Consider the following 17,191-nt stretch of genomic DNA (forward strand, 5'->3'; position numbering starts at 1 on the left):
GACAAGTGTCTGAGCTCACCTAACATCCCAGTGTGAACATGCTGTTCCACAGAGATCATGACCACCAGGTGTCAAGCAAGAGGCAGCGGAAGGATTTTGGAATAACAGAGACAGGGTTGTTCATTGTTAACGACAAATGCATAATTGGTCAAAATAACTAAACAATTCCAGCGTAAATTCAGTTGTTACTTCAGGTTAGCTCTCTCTCCAGAGAATAAATTTGCCCTTTAGTGTCCTTGCTCGATCAAAGGCAAAAATCCCCCTAGATGTAACCACATTAACACACTCCACTGGTCAGAGAGTGAGGATTAGTCGTCCTTGGCCACATGACTGCATTATAGAGGACAATGGATGAAAACAGAGAGCTTTCCTAAGGAAGGTGTGAAACAATATAAATTCACACTATGGCTCATTTAAAAGATGTTTGCACAAATAACCTACATATGCTGACACCTTGTAGCTCACAGTAATAATAGCCTGTGCATACTATGTTTCCTCATAGTTATTTTTTAAAATAACTCACATTACCTCACTACCTGGTTATCTGTCTTGCAGGAAAGAATTGGTCAGAGCATCTCTTGACCGAAGCTCATGTAACAACTCATCAGCCAACAATCATCCTCTCTGGGGATTGCAAGGACGCCTCCTAAACTCAGCTCATTCTTCAACCTGCCACACAGAGTGTGTGGACTGAGGCCGGGCACTGTAGAGACAGGGCAAAACGTAGAGATGCACATAGAAGAGGTCTAGTGAGGAGTGTGCTCCTGAACATTATGTGTGTCTCTAACACAAAACATCTGTGAGCAACCACAGAAGAATCTAAGCTCAGGATAAAACGGACCACACAGTATGACCCACTTCTTTCCCACGTGTGGTGACAGGGGCTGAAGTTGGCCACACATTTTTGTGTGCGGGTGTGTATCAGACTCTGGCAAGGAGTTTTTAACTACAGCAGGGAGAGTGTGGTCTCCTCTCCAGCCCAGAGGAGGGTTGTAGTGTGTGTCCCAGATGCAGAACATCCTCGATCAAAACTTAGACATGGCTACAGCTCTACTCGCCGGCGAGAAGCTGAAGGAGCTGATCCTGCCAGGCTCCTCCCAGGATGAGCGAGGTGGGGCACTGGCCAGCCTGATGGTGCAACTCAAGCTGGAGCTGCCCTTTGATCGTGTTGTTACTATCGGGACAGTCATCATCCCCATCCTGCTGGTCACCCTCGTCTTCACAAGGAACTTTGCAGGTGAGATGTTCAGCCACTAGAGGGGGTTCATTATCTGCTAGGAAGTTACAACAGCAGCTGTTAGACCCCATGACACTTTGGACTGAGGTACAGTCTGTGACAATCTAGCATAGGGTTTGAAATGCACCAATACAGTACACTGTACACAACTCAAGTCACACCACAAGAATATGATGACAGTTGGAAGTCATTGAAGAATTAGTTATGCCTAGCATTGTGTAATTACAGTTAGCCAGGCAGTGCTTTTGTGTCTCCTGTGACACAGTGATAAGAAGAAGTGTTAGTCATAGATCAGCCAGGGAGGGAAAAGGAGAACGCTACAAAGGTTATAGAGTGAGGAAGGCAGATTGGAGATAGAGGGGTATGGTGGATTGTTGTGAAGGGGAGGAGGACAGTTAGGAGGATGAGTGGATGCGATGGATGGGAAAGATGTTAGTTCATTGCTGAGTCAGGCTCTCTGCATAGCAGCATTATCCAGCTGGGAATGAGCGTTTAACTTGAGCAGCAGAAAAGATGTGGGTGTCCAGGCAACTTCTTGCATATTCACTCAGTAGTGTGTTTGTGTTATCATATCATGTCAAAGAATTTGTAGATGAGTCAGCACAAGGACAGCGCAGTGTGATGTCATTGCATATATTCAATTCATCATCTACAGCATAAAAGTGTAAATTCCAACGTATAAATGTTTTTATTTCTAATGAAAATAGTTATAAATGCTATTTGAGACTTTTCAAAATCACACGTCACTGCAATTCATTCCAAAGTTTATAAGTGAACCTTTTCGTCCAGCTGCAACCCTGAACCTCTTAGATTCGTACTTAATGGGTACAGAACTGATACAGAACATTTTCTACAGGAAGAGGTGTGTTCTCACTTCCTCTATCTGAGCCATGCAAACAAATCTATCATTTTCAGAAAAGCTTTTGGATATTGTCAGAGAGGCACAGCGCTTTGTGCTGAACAGACTGAGTGATTCTTAAAGATTCTCTGAGATATTGTACTAATTAAAATGAAACTGATTAAAGATATTTGCTACAATTTTTTAAAAGAGCTTTGCAAGTTGCATTTATTGAAATACATATAAGGAAATATCAAGTCCCCCAGTTTAACCATAACCACTATTTGAAAGTGAAATGAAGGTGAGCAATGAAGCTATTACCTGAATTCGTCTGTTTTAAGCATCTGATTTTGCAGAGTTACTTAATAGTTTAATATTGACTCACAGTACTCAGTGTTATGTGTACATGCACAGTACAATGGATGCTTTCAACAAATGTTTCAGGTATGTTAACCTATTTTTCACTTTCCACTAAGAGGTTTAGATGAAATTGTTGAACCAGGGAATTTTTCAAAACTCTTTCCACTTTAGTCATTTGCACAATTGGACTGCCTATCAGAGTCACATGACAGGAATGAGGACTGAGACTATGAAAATAAAGTTCATGATGTATCATTGAAACCTTTGTCTTTCAGCTAATACATTTAAATAATGTTATGAATGTAATCCTCTATCTTGTTAAAACAGTTTTTGGACTGGTGTTTTCTATCTCTGCTTTCTTCAGAGGAGTCCATATACTGTTACACACCACACAACTTTACCAGAGACCAGGCATTATATGCAAGAGGCTACTGCTGGACAGACCTGCGTGATGCTATACCTGGTGTGGAATCTCACCTCTGGCCTTCTCTATTTGAACACAAGTTCCTGCCCTATGCGCTGCTGGCCTTCGCTGGAATCATGTACATTCCTGCTTTGGGCTGGGAGTTCCTTGCCTCCACGCGGCTCACTTCAGAGCTCAATTTCCTGCTTCAAGAGATTGATAACTGCTATCATCGAGCTGCTGAGGGCCGAGCCCCAAAGATCGAGAAGCAGATCCAATCCAAAGGACCTGGCATAACTGAGCGAGAGAGAAGGGAGATTATAGAGAATGCAGAGAAGGAGAAGAGTCCTGAGCAAAACCTATTTGAGAAGTATTTGGAGAGACGAGGCCAAAGTAACTTTCTGGCAAAGCTTTACCTGGCACGCCACCTGGCTATCATCTGCCTCAGTTCCATACCCATTTCCTACCTTAGCGCTTACTATGCCCGCCAAAGGCAGAATGAATTTACCTGTGCTCTGGGTGAGCCCCCAGACATTAGCAGCTATCCGGAACTGAAGCTCAGGGTCAACTGTAAGCTGCCTGCTGTGCAGCTGCAACGTATCATGGCAGCAGTAGACATTGCTCTGCTCTGCACTATGAACCTCATCATCCTGGTTAATTTGCTACATTTGTTTGTGGTGCGCAAGTCCAACTTTGTATTTGACAAATTGCATAAAGTTGGTATCAAGACACGGCGACGCTGGCAGAAATCTCAGTTCTGTGATATCAACATCCTGGCCATGTTCTGCAATGAGAACAGGGACCACATCAAGTCGCTCAACCGACTGGACTTCATCACCAATGAGAGTGACCTCATGTATGACAATGTGGTCAGGCAGCTGTTGGCTGCACTTGCACAGTCCAACCATGACGCTACACCCACTGTGAGGGACTCTGGGATACAAACAATAGATCCTAACATGGATCCTTCTGATCTCGGAGTGGGAGATATGGCAATGGAGCCTCTGGTCATCAAACGGCCCCGCAAGAAGATTAAATGGATCCCAAGTTCAAATCCTCTTCCTCAGCCATTCAAGGTAAGGCAGTTGTCTGAGAACAATTTTCTAGTCTCTAGTTGTAATACGTCAGCATTTATTCAACTACACCAATGACAGCAGTAGGAAAACTTTAAACCTACTCTTCTGTAGAAACAAAATAATACTTATTATAACTTATTCACTGGAGCACAGCAGCTCATATCAACATGAACTGAGAAGTCTGATCAAGATACGTCCCACTGAGCCATATCAGCTCTTGCTAAGAGGCTTTTTCTGTAGAAGTGGTCATCATGTAAACTTCCAAAATACTGTATGTCGAACAAGTCAGAGCTGCTTTTTTGTTGAAGATATGATATAATGACCTGCTTTCTGTTGTCTGTCCTTTGTAAAGGAACCTCTAACCCTGACACGTTTGGAAAATAACACAAAGCCTGAAAAACCCAAACCGCTCAGGCGAAAGACAGTGGCAGACAGCTTCATTGCACCACTTCTGGATAGCAAGGGCACACAACATCCTGCAACAAAAGGTATACAATACAATGAACAGTCAGTCTATGGCATGCTAAGAAATAAATTTTCTTTTAAAGCTGCTCTAATTAATATTTTTAGACTGATGAATCAAATGTGAAATGTTGTAGTGACAATTACAGAGAATTATCACCAACCTCTGCAGTTCTCTTTGGCTCGACAGAGATTTTTAGCTCCTTTCAGCTCATTGTTTTGGTTTTACACACCGCAATCTTACTGTTTGGCTCACTTTTCAGTGAAAAAGCTCTGATAAATTCACTGTATGCTACCTGTCGAGCACCAGACAGCAGATAGACAAATTTAGCAACTAGCTGGTGAAATGAGTGGAGCATTTAGCTGCCAAATAGCCACACAATTCCCTCAGGACTTGGTGGAGACCAAAATAGAGCTAAAAGGAGAGTGAATATTGGACTTACATTCGAAGCACAACTCTGAATTAATGCTAATGTTGTTCCATATCTGCTGGATGTGTAAGGAAGTGGCTTTTTGGCATATCAAATCAGTCTGATCATTTTGAATTATAGATTTAAGTGGAATGGAGAAAAAGCACACTCGCAACTTCTCTCTGGACGTCCACCCATACATGCTGACCATTCGTAAGCCCAAGGTGGAGGCCACAATCACAGAACCTCTACCCACAGAGCACAGCATGGATACAGTGTATCTTGAAGGCACACACACTATTGTTCATGTGTCTGGTGCCATTACAGGTAAGTCTGGTCTCTCCTTCACTCTTACTCTTCTTGGTTCAGGGCAGAATTCATCACATTTCACTTGTACTCTGAGCATCATCATTTGACTTTGAGTTTCTCTTCCTTACCACCTTACAGTATATATTTTATGCTTCTCTTTCCAGAGACTAAGGTTTGCTCTCCAGAATCAACAAACACTACCTTTTCTACAGTGACCCTGCCCACCACTACCTATGTAAATGGTGTTAGCCCCAACCCGCCGTCCAGTGAGGACCCCCTCAGTCCCAAGTCCTCTCCTCCAAGGGATCCTCTGACTCAGGCAGAAAACCCTGAGGCTCAACCACCCCCACTGGCCAGAGCCCCAACACACCAGCTTCTGAGCATTCATCACACTCTCTTTGAGGAAGAAGAGGACGAGGAACAACGTAGAGGCAGACTGGCAGAGAGACCTGGGGAGCTCATCGCTGCTGGGGAATGTTGAAAAAGGAGACAAAGGGGAATACTGACAGAGATTCCTCTCCTAATCTCCCCCACCTCCCTCCCCCAACACTACACTCTGCACATATGACCACCATGTCATTCACCTCCTATCAACAGCAACCTTTACTCTCTGAATTAACTCACAAAACTCTGGGATGGGTGGATTGGGCCGACTGATGAGCAGAAATGAGATGACATGGAAAAATCCAGTCATGAACTGAACTTTTAGATGGGAAAATTACTCAGAGAAGATAAAAAGAACAGACATTTGTGTGTTTAATAGTGTTGACTAGAGTGTACTGTAGGAAATTATGTCACATTCATGTCTCAGGATGACTGTGTACAGCTTATCACCCTCTAATGAAACCAGCAGTGATATAATTCAACAGGGTGCTACAGTGCAGGGTCAAATAATATATCGAATAATGAAAGGATGAACGACTATGAGGGATGAGTGAGCTTTCTTAAAAAAAAAAAAGATACACCAAATGCATATCTGCAAAGAGGACTGCATTATGGCTTCAAAAAAAAGTATTTTAAACACATATGATAACGCTTTGTCCCTTTATCCCAATAGCCAAGTAGACAGGTAGCTCACGCAATACAGTGGTTGAGATCTGCACAATTAATATGCAAAAGATCACAATATATTTGTGGCAATAATGTATGCGCTTACAACATCATATTTCACAGAACGCTATACATATAAAGACACTGTATATGACCCAGTGTTTGTGGGGTGTTTATAATATAACACATTTCATGGCGTTATCATTGCCATTTCATTATTGATTAGGAACGTGTATCAGTGAACGTGTATCTTGACTCAACTATAGTTGCACGTCATTAATAATAAAGGTAAATTGGCGTATTATATTAAGGAAGGGCAAATGAACAGACTCTGTAATGAAAGGGTGGCTTTGAGGGACGATGTGAAACTTCAATATTGCTCAGAAATGCAGATATTTAAGGCAACTAGTACAATGTGGGTGTTTTTGACTTTAATAGCAGCTCCAATATGATGAACGGAGCTGGACTCACTGGTAAAGTATATGACTTTTGTGTTCTGCTGGCTTCTTGTGGGAGTGCTGTGATGTGAAGTGAATGATGAGTAGGAAGGTTTCTTACACGATAGCTACTGTATAAGCTTTTGATTGTCATCTGCTGGTCTGACACAGTCTAAATTTCTTTTAGTGGTACTGCCCTGTCTCACATTGTGCTAACATCCACTTGATCACCAAATAAACATGAAGGAATGAATAGTTAGAATAGTTGGCTATTTGTAGTAAAACCAAGCATATAAGGTATGTTAGCACTTTTCACAGGGAATGAGTGAGTGGACAAGGGGATGGGTGCCTACCACAACCTCTCAATATGCATTTATTGCAGCTGCATACATTACAGAAACGCCAATAAAGGAACTCTCTGCACTGATGCACCAATATGACATCTACTGTAGAAAACAGTGCTGTTGTCAGGGGGCTACTTATAGGGTAGACCTATGCATACTATACTCATATCCTCTGGAGCATTCAATAAAAACACACTTTGACTACTGACTTGTGATGGGAGACAGCAATTTTCCCACTTCAGCTTCCAGTTATCCTTAGTTTTTGTGGAAATAACAAATAATCCATCTCATTGTTATGAAACAGGTTGGTTCAAAATCCCCTTGTTGGACTACTCAAGCACACTAAATGCATCCAAAAGCACTTTAAGACTTGTAGCACGGGTGTGTGTGAGAGCATGTTATGTTGTAACACAGCTCTGCTTAAACTGATTTTGTGTGTATATTTTCACATTGAGACTATTGTGTTGAGATAAATCTCTTGACGGGTCTTAATGCTAGTGAAAACGTGGAGAAGGGTGTCCAGACTTTGATTGTAGTGTGTAAAATGTTATAATGAAAACGAATTAAAAACATTTTCTTTAAAAAAAAAAAACAACGTAGCGTGGCCTGTCAATCAAAGACTACATGTACCAGAATGCACTGCGGCTGTCATTTACAGCCGAGTACTGCTCTGACGCTGCTGCTGTAGTGGCGAAGAGCACACTGACAGACGGGCTGGCTTGCTCAGTAAGTTGTACCTATTTGACAGCTATCGTGTAAATTAGTAAACATTTTGTATTTAAGGATGGCAGAATCTGTTGTAAAACTAGTCCTCTTCACCGTGTATGATTTGACTTTTTTTACTGGACTTGCTAGCCTACATTAGCTTGCGTTAGCTGTCATCATCCGGTAAGTTAACATTAGCTAACCAAACCGACGAGCCCTCAGCAAACGCTCAAGGTTTAGCAGTCCCGTACCTGAAAGTAGCGTTAACTAACTAAGTCATAAAGCTGCCTACGGCAAGTCGCTTATTCCCTTAGCTGTTTTATTGTCATAAATCAAAGACCGATACCACTTTTTCTCAGGAACATTACAGCGTACAACTGTTAGCTGCGTTTACACATAAAGCGACGTCAGCAGTCAGTAACACTGTTCTATGGTCAGTGAACGTCTCACGGTGCTTTCGTTCTGCTCTCTGTCACACGCAGCTTTCAGTACTTCAAAGATGGACCAAGACAACAATTCAGAGGTTTGTACATATAAATATGCATATAATGTGTGTGTATTTAAGCGAGAGAGAGAGGGAGAGAGAGAGAGAGAGAGAGAGATGGTTATGACTGATGTTTTGACAGATGTGCTGCTCACACTGGGGTAAGACGACATACTGGGCTATGTGTGTGTGTGTGTGTGTGTGTGTGTGTGTGTGTGTGTGTGTTCAAGAATTATGTATTGTATGCAAAAATATATAGTTATAATGTAATTTGCAAATAGCCTATCGTTCTCAAACTGGCTAGACTTGGTGAGGAATAATCTCTTAAGTTTGTGCTTATGCAAACATGCCCTCTCTCTTAAAACTTGTTCGTTGTTTTAATGATCTCACAGGATGAGTCAGTCCGCCCATCAGAGGATCCTTCAGAAGAGGAACTGCCATGTCTACCTCCAGGGCTCTGTAAGTGCTTGGTTTTTTTTCAAAGTGCAGTGTGTATATGCTGTATTTCACCAGAAAGTGACTACTGCAGCAGACTTTTTATTGTATTTCTCATTTAAATGGTAAATCTACATGGTACAATAATGTCAGTCTTACAAATTATATTCCCTGCACAACAAATCTTTTGCTAACTGCTTTGATTATCACATTGTGCTGCTGTTTGCAGCAATCGTAGATCAACTCCAGATAATCACGTCATACCTTAAGAATGCAGTTTTTCCTGATACAAATGCATTTGCCAATACTTTTGTTACTGTACTCGCTAATAACCAAACAAAGAAAGCTCTTGTACACTTTGATTGTTTTATGTAGTGTTCTTTTAGTCCTTGGACTTGTCTGAATATTACTAAACAGCTGTAGCTCCTCTACATCATAAGACCTCAAAAGCTATTTTTCTTTCCCTTTAATACCGTCTCTGTTGTTTTTGTCTAGCGGATGGTGAAGCAATGGAGCTGCTTTGGCAGTTGCGAGCTCAGCGCCGCCAGTCATCCCCTGACCTCCCAGAGACAGTGACCCGTCTCACTGCCCCTGATGGCAGCCTCCTGTACCTGGTGGGCACTGCCCACTTCAGTGACAGCAGCAAAAAGGATGTGGCCACGGTGAGCCAATGAGAATTCACAACAATATTTGTACAGTGCAGAGTGCCACTTGCACCCTCTTGAAATGTGATATGCTGTGATGTTTTTTTCAGTGAAATAATGGAGAAATTCTGTGAATGTGGTGAAGCGCTGTAGAGTAGCATGGTGAAGTGATGATGTGGAAGCCTGCCTGTATTTTCTTACTAATTATGTTGGCATTCCTTTTTTGGCAAGCATAATCTTGTTTTCTTCTCTCCTCATTGATTTCTTTTGTCTTTACTTTCTCCCTTGCTGCTCGTTGGCCATTTGTTGCTCTCTTACCCTGTTGTTCTCTTGCATTCTGCGTCTGTCTCTTATCTTACATACCCACTTCTCTTTCTCTCCCTCACACAGACGATCCGCGCTGTGCAGCCAGATGTGGTGGTGGTGGAGCTGTGCCAGTATAGGGTGTCTATGTTGAAGATGGATGAGAATACATTGCTGAGGGAAGCCAAAGACATCAACCTGGATAAGGTTCAACAGGCCATTAAGCAGGTCAGGCTTTCAGAAAAATGGGAATTAACAAGGGTGGTAGTGTGAAAAAGAGCAAGACGGCCAAGTAAGGCAAGAGGGAGTAATGGAGAGAGGAAGTGAAACCAAGAAAGTGAAGGTATTGAATATTTTGAATGAAGCAGTAATGATGTTCTGGTATTTGAAACAGCTCTCTCTAGACTGCAGCATGCACTCATTGTTAATGGAAAAATAAATATAAATGATGCACAGGCAGGATTAAGTGCGAGTAAAGAGCTTTTAGTCTGTTCTGCACTTGAATTTAGTCTTCTTTGTTTTACTATGCCAATGTAAGCACATGAAACTAAAGTGTTACATCTGCTTCCCGTTTAAATAGTAACACTTATAAAAATGAGTACTGAAGGCATATCTGTTTCATTGTGAATGCTAATTTCTGCTCTCTGTGTTTGTCAGAATGGGTTGATGTCTGGCCTGATGCAGATCCTCCTGCTCAAAGTTTCAGCTCACATCACAGAGCAGCTGGGCATGGCTCCTGGAGGAGAGTTCAGGGAGGCTTTCAAAGAGGTAAAGTAAAAAAACAAAACAAAAAAAAGTGGGTAACAATGTCACTTCTTGTGTTTATTTTATCAGCTTTCTTAATTCTTCTATTCTGTAATTTTTTTTCTTCTTCTTCTTCTTTCCACAAAGGCTGGACGGGTGCCATTCTGTAAATTTCACCTTGGGGATAGGCCCATCCCTGTCACGTTCAAGAGGGCCATTGCTGCTCTCAGTCTGTGGCAGAAGGCTCGCCTCGCCTGGGGTCTTTGCTTTCTGTCAGACCCAATCAGGTATAAAACTCAAATGAATCACTTGTTGTCATACCACACAGTGTCATGAGTAGGGATGGGTATTGTTAGGATTTGATCGAAAATACTACTCTTATCAATACTCCTTATCGGTCCAGTTCTTTATCGATACTCTTCATGGTTCTTTTTCATTACTAAAGAATTGCTTTTTGAAAATATATTATTTTAAAAAAACAATAAATTCAGAATAGGACTAGAAAATATGTATAAAAGGACAGAACTCCCCATGCACAGCCGGTATTTTCAGACAGGTGCTGATTGGTCGCAGGAACATATAAAATATATATATTTTAAATATAACTAAATATTGTTTGTAGAGCAGCAACGGTAATGTTTACCTCATAAAGTCACTCTATAAACTCAATAATATTTCACTGGAAAAAAATCTAACAATCAATGATAGAAATAATATTTCTGACATCAAAATACTGAGTGATGTTTAGAAAGAATGAAGAACACAGACATCAGTCACTATCAGTCATCATCCTGTCCTTTGTCCTCCTCCCTCTGCTGCTGATGTGATTCACTGCCTGCAGGTCACGCTGGTAGAGGGAGGAGGGACTGGTTTGAAGAGGGGGGCTGCCGTCTCAGCCAATAGCTAAGTTTACAGGAATTAGCTAAATTTTAATATATGTTACAAACGAAATGGTTAGGCTAGTTTACATACAGACAGCTCTTGTTTTAGCTTGTTCATAACAATTCACTATTAGCTTAACCAGTTGTGGTTAAGGTTGTGTAAAACATAGCGCCAGTGGATGGATAATGTGTGTTAGTGAGAAATGCAAGCAGGCGGGGGAAAGAAAACATTGTTTCTGTATTTCAGTGACATTTTGCATCTTAAGTCAGTAATTCGTTCATGCCGGAGATAAAGAGAGGTTGTCCAAATCCTGTTCAAGTCTTGCTGTCACAACAGATCCCAACTACCAGTTCGCTTAGATATTATACCAAGCACTATAGAGCACTATAATACAATAGCAATACAATAAACAACTTGGCTGTATTTTCTTAATTCTGAGCTAGTAAGCCATCAGACATATCTGAATTGCTTCAGCAAGTGTCAGCTCAGGCTATGTATGCATGTACTGTGTGATATTTTTTTTCCTAGGATGGCGAAGTCATGACCTGCCCTACTTTGCCTCTGATTGGCTTACCCTGATATTCTTAACCTAACCCTACCAATCTCACTCCTCATGCATAAACCTAACCAACCTAACCAATGAAGGCAACAAATACTAGCCAATCAGAGGCAGAGTAGGGCGGGTCATGACTTTGCCATCCTAGGAGAAAAAAAAGACATACTGTGCAGCTGCATAATATAAGAAAGAAATATATAAAATGTGATAGAAATTCATTTTTGGGAGGTTGTTTAAGAGAATATCATTCAGCAGGAAGTATTTTTGGCAGAACTGGTTACTGTGCCCACCACTGAATGGGTCAGAACATGCTGTTTAATGGTCTCTCTTCAGAGGATTAATTTTGTAGAAATGTGGAACAGAAGCATGGTTTTAAAATAGGAGATCAATGTAAATTCTAGATATAAAAGAATTGTGAAATTTGGGTAAATTGTGGTAGCGATAACATTTTGCATTGAGCAACAGTATAAGTGTAAGCACCGTGGCTATCCATCTATCTGTGTGCTCTGTGTAGAACTAGGCAATGTGCGCCCACACATATTTTCCTGAATACATGCAACTCTGCCAATTTTTTTAACTGCTGGTGTCTATCAGATCTAACTGGAAGCTTTCTGCATAAAGTGATATTATGTCCATTCTCTTTAAAATGGCTGTTGCATTTTCTGAAGTATAAAACGGTGTTGCTTAAGGGGACATGAACAGTAAATGCATGAAAGTATGGTTTTAATGCCAATCTTCCAAATGACAAACTCGTTATTAGCTCAGCGCTCACTCACTATGGCTGTGTGCAGATTCAGGGACTGCATCCTCTGAATTTCACATTTGTAGCCTGAAAAAATTAGGGCTGAAAATGCTGTCCCATTTCAAAGCATCCTCCAAATGCAGGCTTTTGCTCAAATTTGGAAGAACACAACTATTGTATTCAACTCTAAACCTTGGGGAAATATTATGTGATCACGTCATATATCATCAGGTATTACTATTCAGGTATTTATCAGTCACAGGTGATCTCATATATATCGCCTGAACTACAGTAGACAGATGGATCCACCACTGTGTGTGGTGCAAGCCAGACAAAAACTCAACATGTCATAACTTGGGAGGAATGAGTTCCAAGATACTCTGGTATCTGAGAGACCCACCTTTGTTGGCCACGTCTGAGGCTGACAAACTACAGCTGTTGCTGTCTTTTTATTTTCCTCGCCGCTTATTGTACAGTATGACGGTTATGAAAACAAACAGTTCAGACAGTGACTGTTGGGACAAGGCTCATTATTGTATAGTCATATGTGGAGCTTGTAGTTGAGAATGTGTACTTTGTGGGCTTCAATTACTGAAACAGAAATCTCTGAATTGTTAATGTGTGGGATCTCCCACTAATCCAGACTGGATTAGAGTGGCTTCACAGCTTTAGAGTCATTATTGACATCGTTTAAAAACCCTATCAAACCCCTACAGATATACTATGCTCATTTTGTACCATGGAACAGTAAAAACTAACAAAATTAATAAATATTTAAAGTTAAGGGTTGTATGAGACTTTTGTAGACTTTAAATATTGGATGCTCAAAATGTTTCAAAACCGAAAATGCAAAATGTAACATAAACTGTAAAATACAGATTTTATCAGGCCCTGCACATTTCTATTTGTTCCTCTTTCTTCACTGTATATTAACCATATAGTACGTGTGAACAGAAAAGAAGAACAGAAAAGAAAAACTGTCTTCTTCTTTCTACTTGACCTCCAGCTCACTGTGTTGGACTGTGTGTCTTGTTTCAGTAAAGAGGACGTAGAGAAGTGCAAACAGAAGGACCTGCTGGAGCAGACTATGTCCGAGATGATCGGCGAGTTTCCTGCCCTCCACCAGACCATCGTGGCTGAGAGAGACATCTACCTCACACACACGCTCCGCCAGGCTACTCGCTGTGTGGAGGCCCCCCCTAATGCCCAGAGTGGGTATCACCCTGTTCACTAAGATACCAGATCCCATCTTTCTTGTGTGTTTAATTATATACATTGTTACATAGATTTCATCATATACATTTTTGGCTACCTAGTCGTCTTTTTTTCCTTGACAAGTATGTACATGGTATGTACGATGTGTGTATGTATATTTTACTATACTTGATATTTTCATTCACAAATGTATTATAAAATACAGTTTTGTCTTTTCATTCAGTACATATTGTAGATTTCTCATTAGAATTTAATCTCAAACTTGACTTCTAAATGTTGACAAACGAAAACAGTTATGAAAACTTTTTTTCACTCTGTTGCTTCACTTTTTTGTTAATTTATTTAACTTTGTATTCACTGTGAAACTGAAGAAATTCATGCTTATTCAGTCATAATGTAGTTTGCCAGCAGTTCATTTGTTCTAGATACTGTGATTTCTGTAATGTCAAACTGGTGAAAGATCTCGATATTGAAGGCTTGTTTTTCTGTCCCTGGTGTATTGGATAATTAATTTTGAGGAAATTAAGTGATGATTTACTTTTAGGAATAACTTGTGGTTTCATATAGACTGATAGAAATATAAAGAATATATGGCTGTAGAAATGTGGATTGTTTGTGTAACAGAACATTTTATCGTCTTTTGTAGAAGTGCCTGCTGTGGTGGTGGGAGTTGTGGGAATGGGTCATGTCCCTGGTATAGAAAGAAACTGGGAGAAACATCTCAACATTAATGAGATCATGAGGTATGTTTGTTTTTATGTTGAGTAACAGAATAGAAGACCTCCTGTAACTGTGTTGACAGCTGCTGTATGTTTCTGTCTTTCTCTTCCTCAGTGTTGCACCTCCCTCACGTTTTGGCTGGGTGTTGCGCGCGGTCATAAAAGGTGTCATGATGGGAATGCTGGGATATGCCTGCTACCGTGCTGGAGGGAGTATAGGTAGAACCCTGCTGTCTTTACCTGCTATCCAATCATTACTGGAGAATGTGCGGCCTCCCCCTGCTTGACCCCACTGGTCTCCTCAAAGCCCTCAGTGACACGACCTTTGATTTATGAAAACAATGCATCATTCACCAATGGCCTTAAAACAGGAGGTGGGGCTGGAGGAAGGGGTTCATCGGCCCACACTATGGACTTACAAGGACCTCAGGGGGTCAAGAGCCTCCCACCTCGTATTGATGTCCCTGTAGACGCAGCAGGGCTGTACTGCCAAAGAAACCATGACAGTACTCTTCGCTTTCTTTCATATCTGAATTTTGTAAGGTTTACAAAAGCCAATAATTCCTTCTGAATAGATTTCCATTTTCCCCGCCATTCCTTTTAATGACTTACATGCAGAGATTTTATTTGACAGTATCATCAGCCCTGGTATGACTGAGCCATTTTCTGAGAGACAGACTTTTCTAATGCTGTCTCCTCCTTATTCCTTCCTCCATTCTGGTGCCAATTAGCATTTTTTGGTAATTGGTCCATTTCAAGTCCAGCACTTTATAAGAGACTGGTCGAGTCTTGAACTGTACATGCAGCCTATGGGAAGGGAAACAAAACATACCTTCAAAAATTAATAAATATCAAGTCAGTCATAACTATAATAAACAAATTATATATACGGGGAACATATTATAGTTGCTGCATGTATTGACACCATGAGGGTGTGAGGTTAATGTCAAAAAATGTCTGAATTGAAAGGTTGACCATCATTTCCTTAGTTATTGAAAAATTACTACTTAAATTGAATATTCTTAAAAACTCACTTACAGGATTAGCATAAGACAGAATTGACTTATTTCCCATGTGCACGGTCCTGCCTACATCAACAGACAAGTGCCTCGTAATGCAGCTGTAAGGGCTAACGGTGAACTAAATAGAAAGGCAAAAATGTGTTGTATGCATCTTACACAAACTACAGTCAATGCAACTTTGTAAGATTCTGTCCTTTTATCAATATAAGTTGCTGTAGGCATATTTTGTAAATACTGTTACCTTAAATATAGACATCCAGCTTGTGTTGTCTTGGTTTTAACTGAACTGGCCCCTACATTTATACATTAACCCATATGTTCAACAGAGACCTGACGCAGGACAGGCTTAAATGTGCCTCAGGATGAGAAATTCATTAACCTTGTGATTACGGCTGGGCAATATATTGATATTATATTGATATCTTGATATAAGTGTTGTCTTTTCCTGGTTTTAAAGGCTGCATTACAGTAAAATGATGTAATTTTCTGAACTTACCAGACTGTTCTAGCTGTTCTATTATTTGCCTTTACCCACTTAGTCATTATATCCACATTACTGATGAGTGTCAAAAATCTCATTGTGTAAATATTTTGTGAAAGCACCAATAATCATCCCCATGATATTGTTGCAATATCGATATCGAGGTATTTGGTAAAAAAAATATCGTGATATTTGATTTTGTCCATATCGCCAGCCCAACTTGTGATTTGTATATTTGATTGTACCTCCAATACGAGGCACCTTCACGTTTTGGGTTTTAACACAACTGGCTCAATCTCTGAGTAAAGGTTCATACTTGACATACAAAAATGATGCATCTTGTACAGAAAGCCATCTCTAAAAACCTTCATGAGAACATTTGACATCCAGGGCACCAGCTGTTTGTACTTTTATGAAATATGCATTATCACTTCCCAGTCTGACTGTAAAATGAGGACGGGAAGATGATAAAAAGTGAAATTGGTTTGTTTCTCTCAAATTTGAGGATTGAACTTGACCACTATGAAGGAAAATCACAGTTGAGATCGGTCAGAGTCGGGAGATAAAGCCTTACACTGCTATCACTGCTGCCTTTGACCCTCAGATTGCCTCCTCTGCTGAGGCTCATTACCACCAACACTGATGTGTATCCATAATACAGAGCCTCTTGCTGCACGTGTGAAAAGTGGCTATAGATGACGTAGCTGTACCTTTGTTTTGTGGGAGATGTCCCATTAAATTCAACAGTCTGAACAAAACTATTACATGTTTGCAAGGCTATAAACCAACATTGATTGCCAGATATTCCCAATCTTGGTTTTAAGTAATTATATGCACAGTGCTCACATTATTTAGATATTTATAAGATATATAAAAGGAGTTCAGTTATACTCTTTAATTTGTTAAATGGCCCAATTAATCAATATTGGACCCTGAGTAATTGAAGCAGTGTGATTTGATCTTACAGGCATAATTTGGCCACTCACAAGCTGTCCACACATTGAAGTAACTCAGATAATCCGTCTTCCAATCGATACATTTATTCTCTACTCTATGAACGACAGATGCCCTCATGCCTCTCGGTCCCTCAGAAGTAACACAGTCAAACATTATTTGTCTCCCTCTCATGTAATTCCCAAAGGTTTCATCCACTGTATGTTTGCCAAGAGAAAACTGTATGAATGCCTGTATTTGTTGTCAGTTTTGTTTCCCCACACCCTTGTGTGGTATTGTCATTGTTAAGAAACCAAACATTGAATCCTAAATTCTGTAATGAATTATAAAACATTTTAAGTAAAGATAAACTATATTTGCCTCAAAATCGTCCCTCTTT

At 40.5% G+C, this 17,191-nt stretch overlaps 2 protein-coding genes across 2 annotated transcripts; both read left to right on the forward strand.

Annotated features, from left to right (window-relative positions):
• Positions 1-697: 697 nt before the first annotated feature.
• Positions 698-7,478, forward strand: panx2 (pannexin 2). The gene is made up of 5 exons (XM_042411541.1): positions 698-1,237; positions 2,800-3,914; positions 4,267-4,402; positions 4,928-5,113; positions 5,260-7,478. The coding sequence occupies exons 1-5, from the start codon at positions 1,009-1,011 to the stop codon at positions 5,574-5,576; spliced, it is 1,983 nt and encodes a 660-aa protein (XP_042267475.1). The 5' UTR covers positions 698-1,008; the 3' UTR covers positions 5,577-7,478.
• Positions 7,479-7,568: 90 nt separating this feature from the next.
• trabd (TraB domain containing) lies at positions 7,569-15,641 on the forward strand. The gene is made up of 10 exons (XM_042410558.1): positions 7,569-7,652; positions 8,114-8,154; positions 8,508-8,574; positions 9,046-9,212; positions 9,585-9,725; positions 10,155-10,265; positions 10,389-10,528; positions 13,460-13,632; positions 14,283-14,379; positions 14,471-15,641. The coding sequence occupies exons 2-10, from the start codon at positions 8,131-8,133 to the stop codon at positions 14,640-14,642; spliced, it is 1,092 nt and encodes a 363-aa protein (XP_042266492.1). The 5' UTR covers positions 7,569-7,652; positions 8,114-8,130; the 3' UTR covers positions 14,643-15,641.
• The last annotated feature ends 1,550 nt before the right edge of the window (positions 15,642-17,191 follow it).

Source organism: Thunnus maccoyii, chromosome 5 (assembly GCF_910596095.1).
Source record: "Thunnus maccoyii chromosome 5, fThuMac1.1, whole genome shotgun sequence".
In the NCBI taxonomy this organism is placed as follows: domain Eukaryota; kingdom Metazoa; phylum Chordata; class Actinopteri; order Scombriformes; family Scombridae; genus Thunnus; species Thunnus maccoyii.

Bases quoted from the DNA above. Each gene is read 5' to 3' on its own strand.
- trabd (XM_042410558.1), top strand. From the start codon at position 8,131: ATGGACCAAGACAACAATTCAGAG. The intron at 9,726-10,154 runs GTCAGGCTTTCA...TGTGTTTGTCAG, and splicing joins TTCAACAGGCCATTAAGCAG to AATGGGTTGATGTCTGGCCT. The intron at 10,266-10,388 runs GTAAAGTAAAAA...CTTTCCACAAAG, and splicing joins TCAGGGAGGCTTTCAAAGAG to GCTGGACGGGTGCCATTCTG.
- panx2 (XM_042411541.1), top strand. From the start codon at position 1,009: ATGCAGAACATCCTCGATCAAAACTTAGACATGGCTACAGCTCTACTC. The intron at 3,915-4,266 runs GTAAGGCAGTTG...TCCTTTGTAAAG, and splicing joins CTCTTCCTCAGCCATTCAAG to GAACCTCTAACCCTGACACG. The intron at 5,114-5,259 runs GTAAGTCTGGTC...TTCTCTTTCCAG, and splicing joins TGTGTCTGGTGCCATTACAG to AGACTAAGGTTTGCTCTCCA.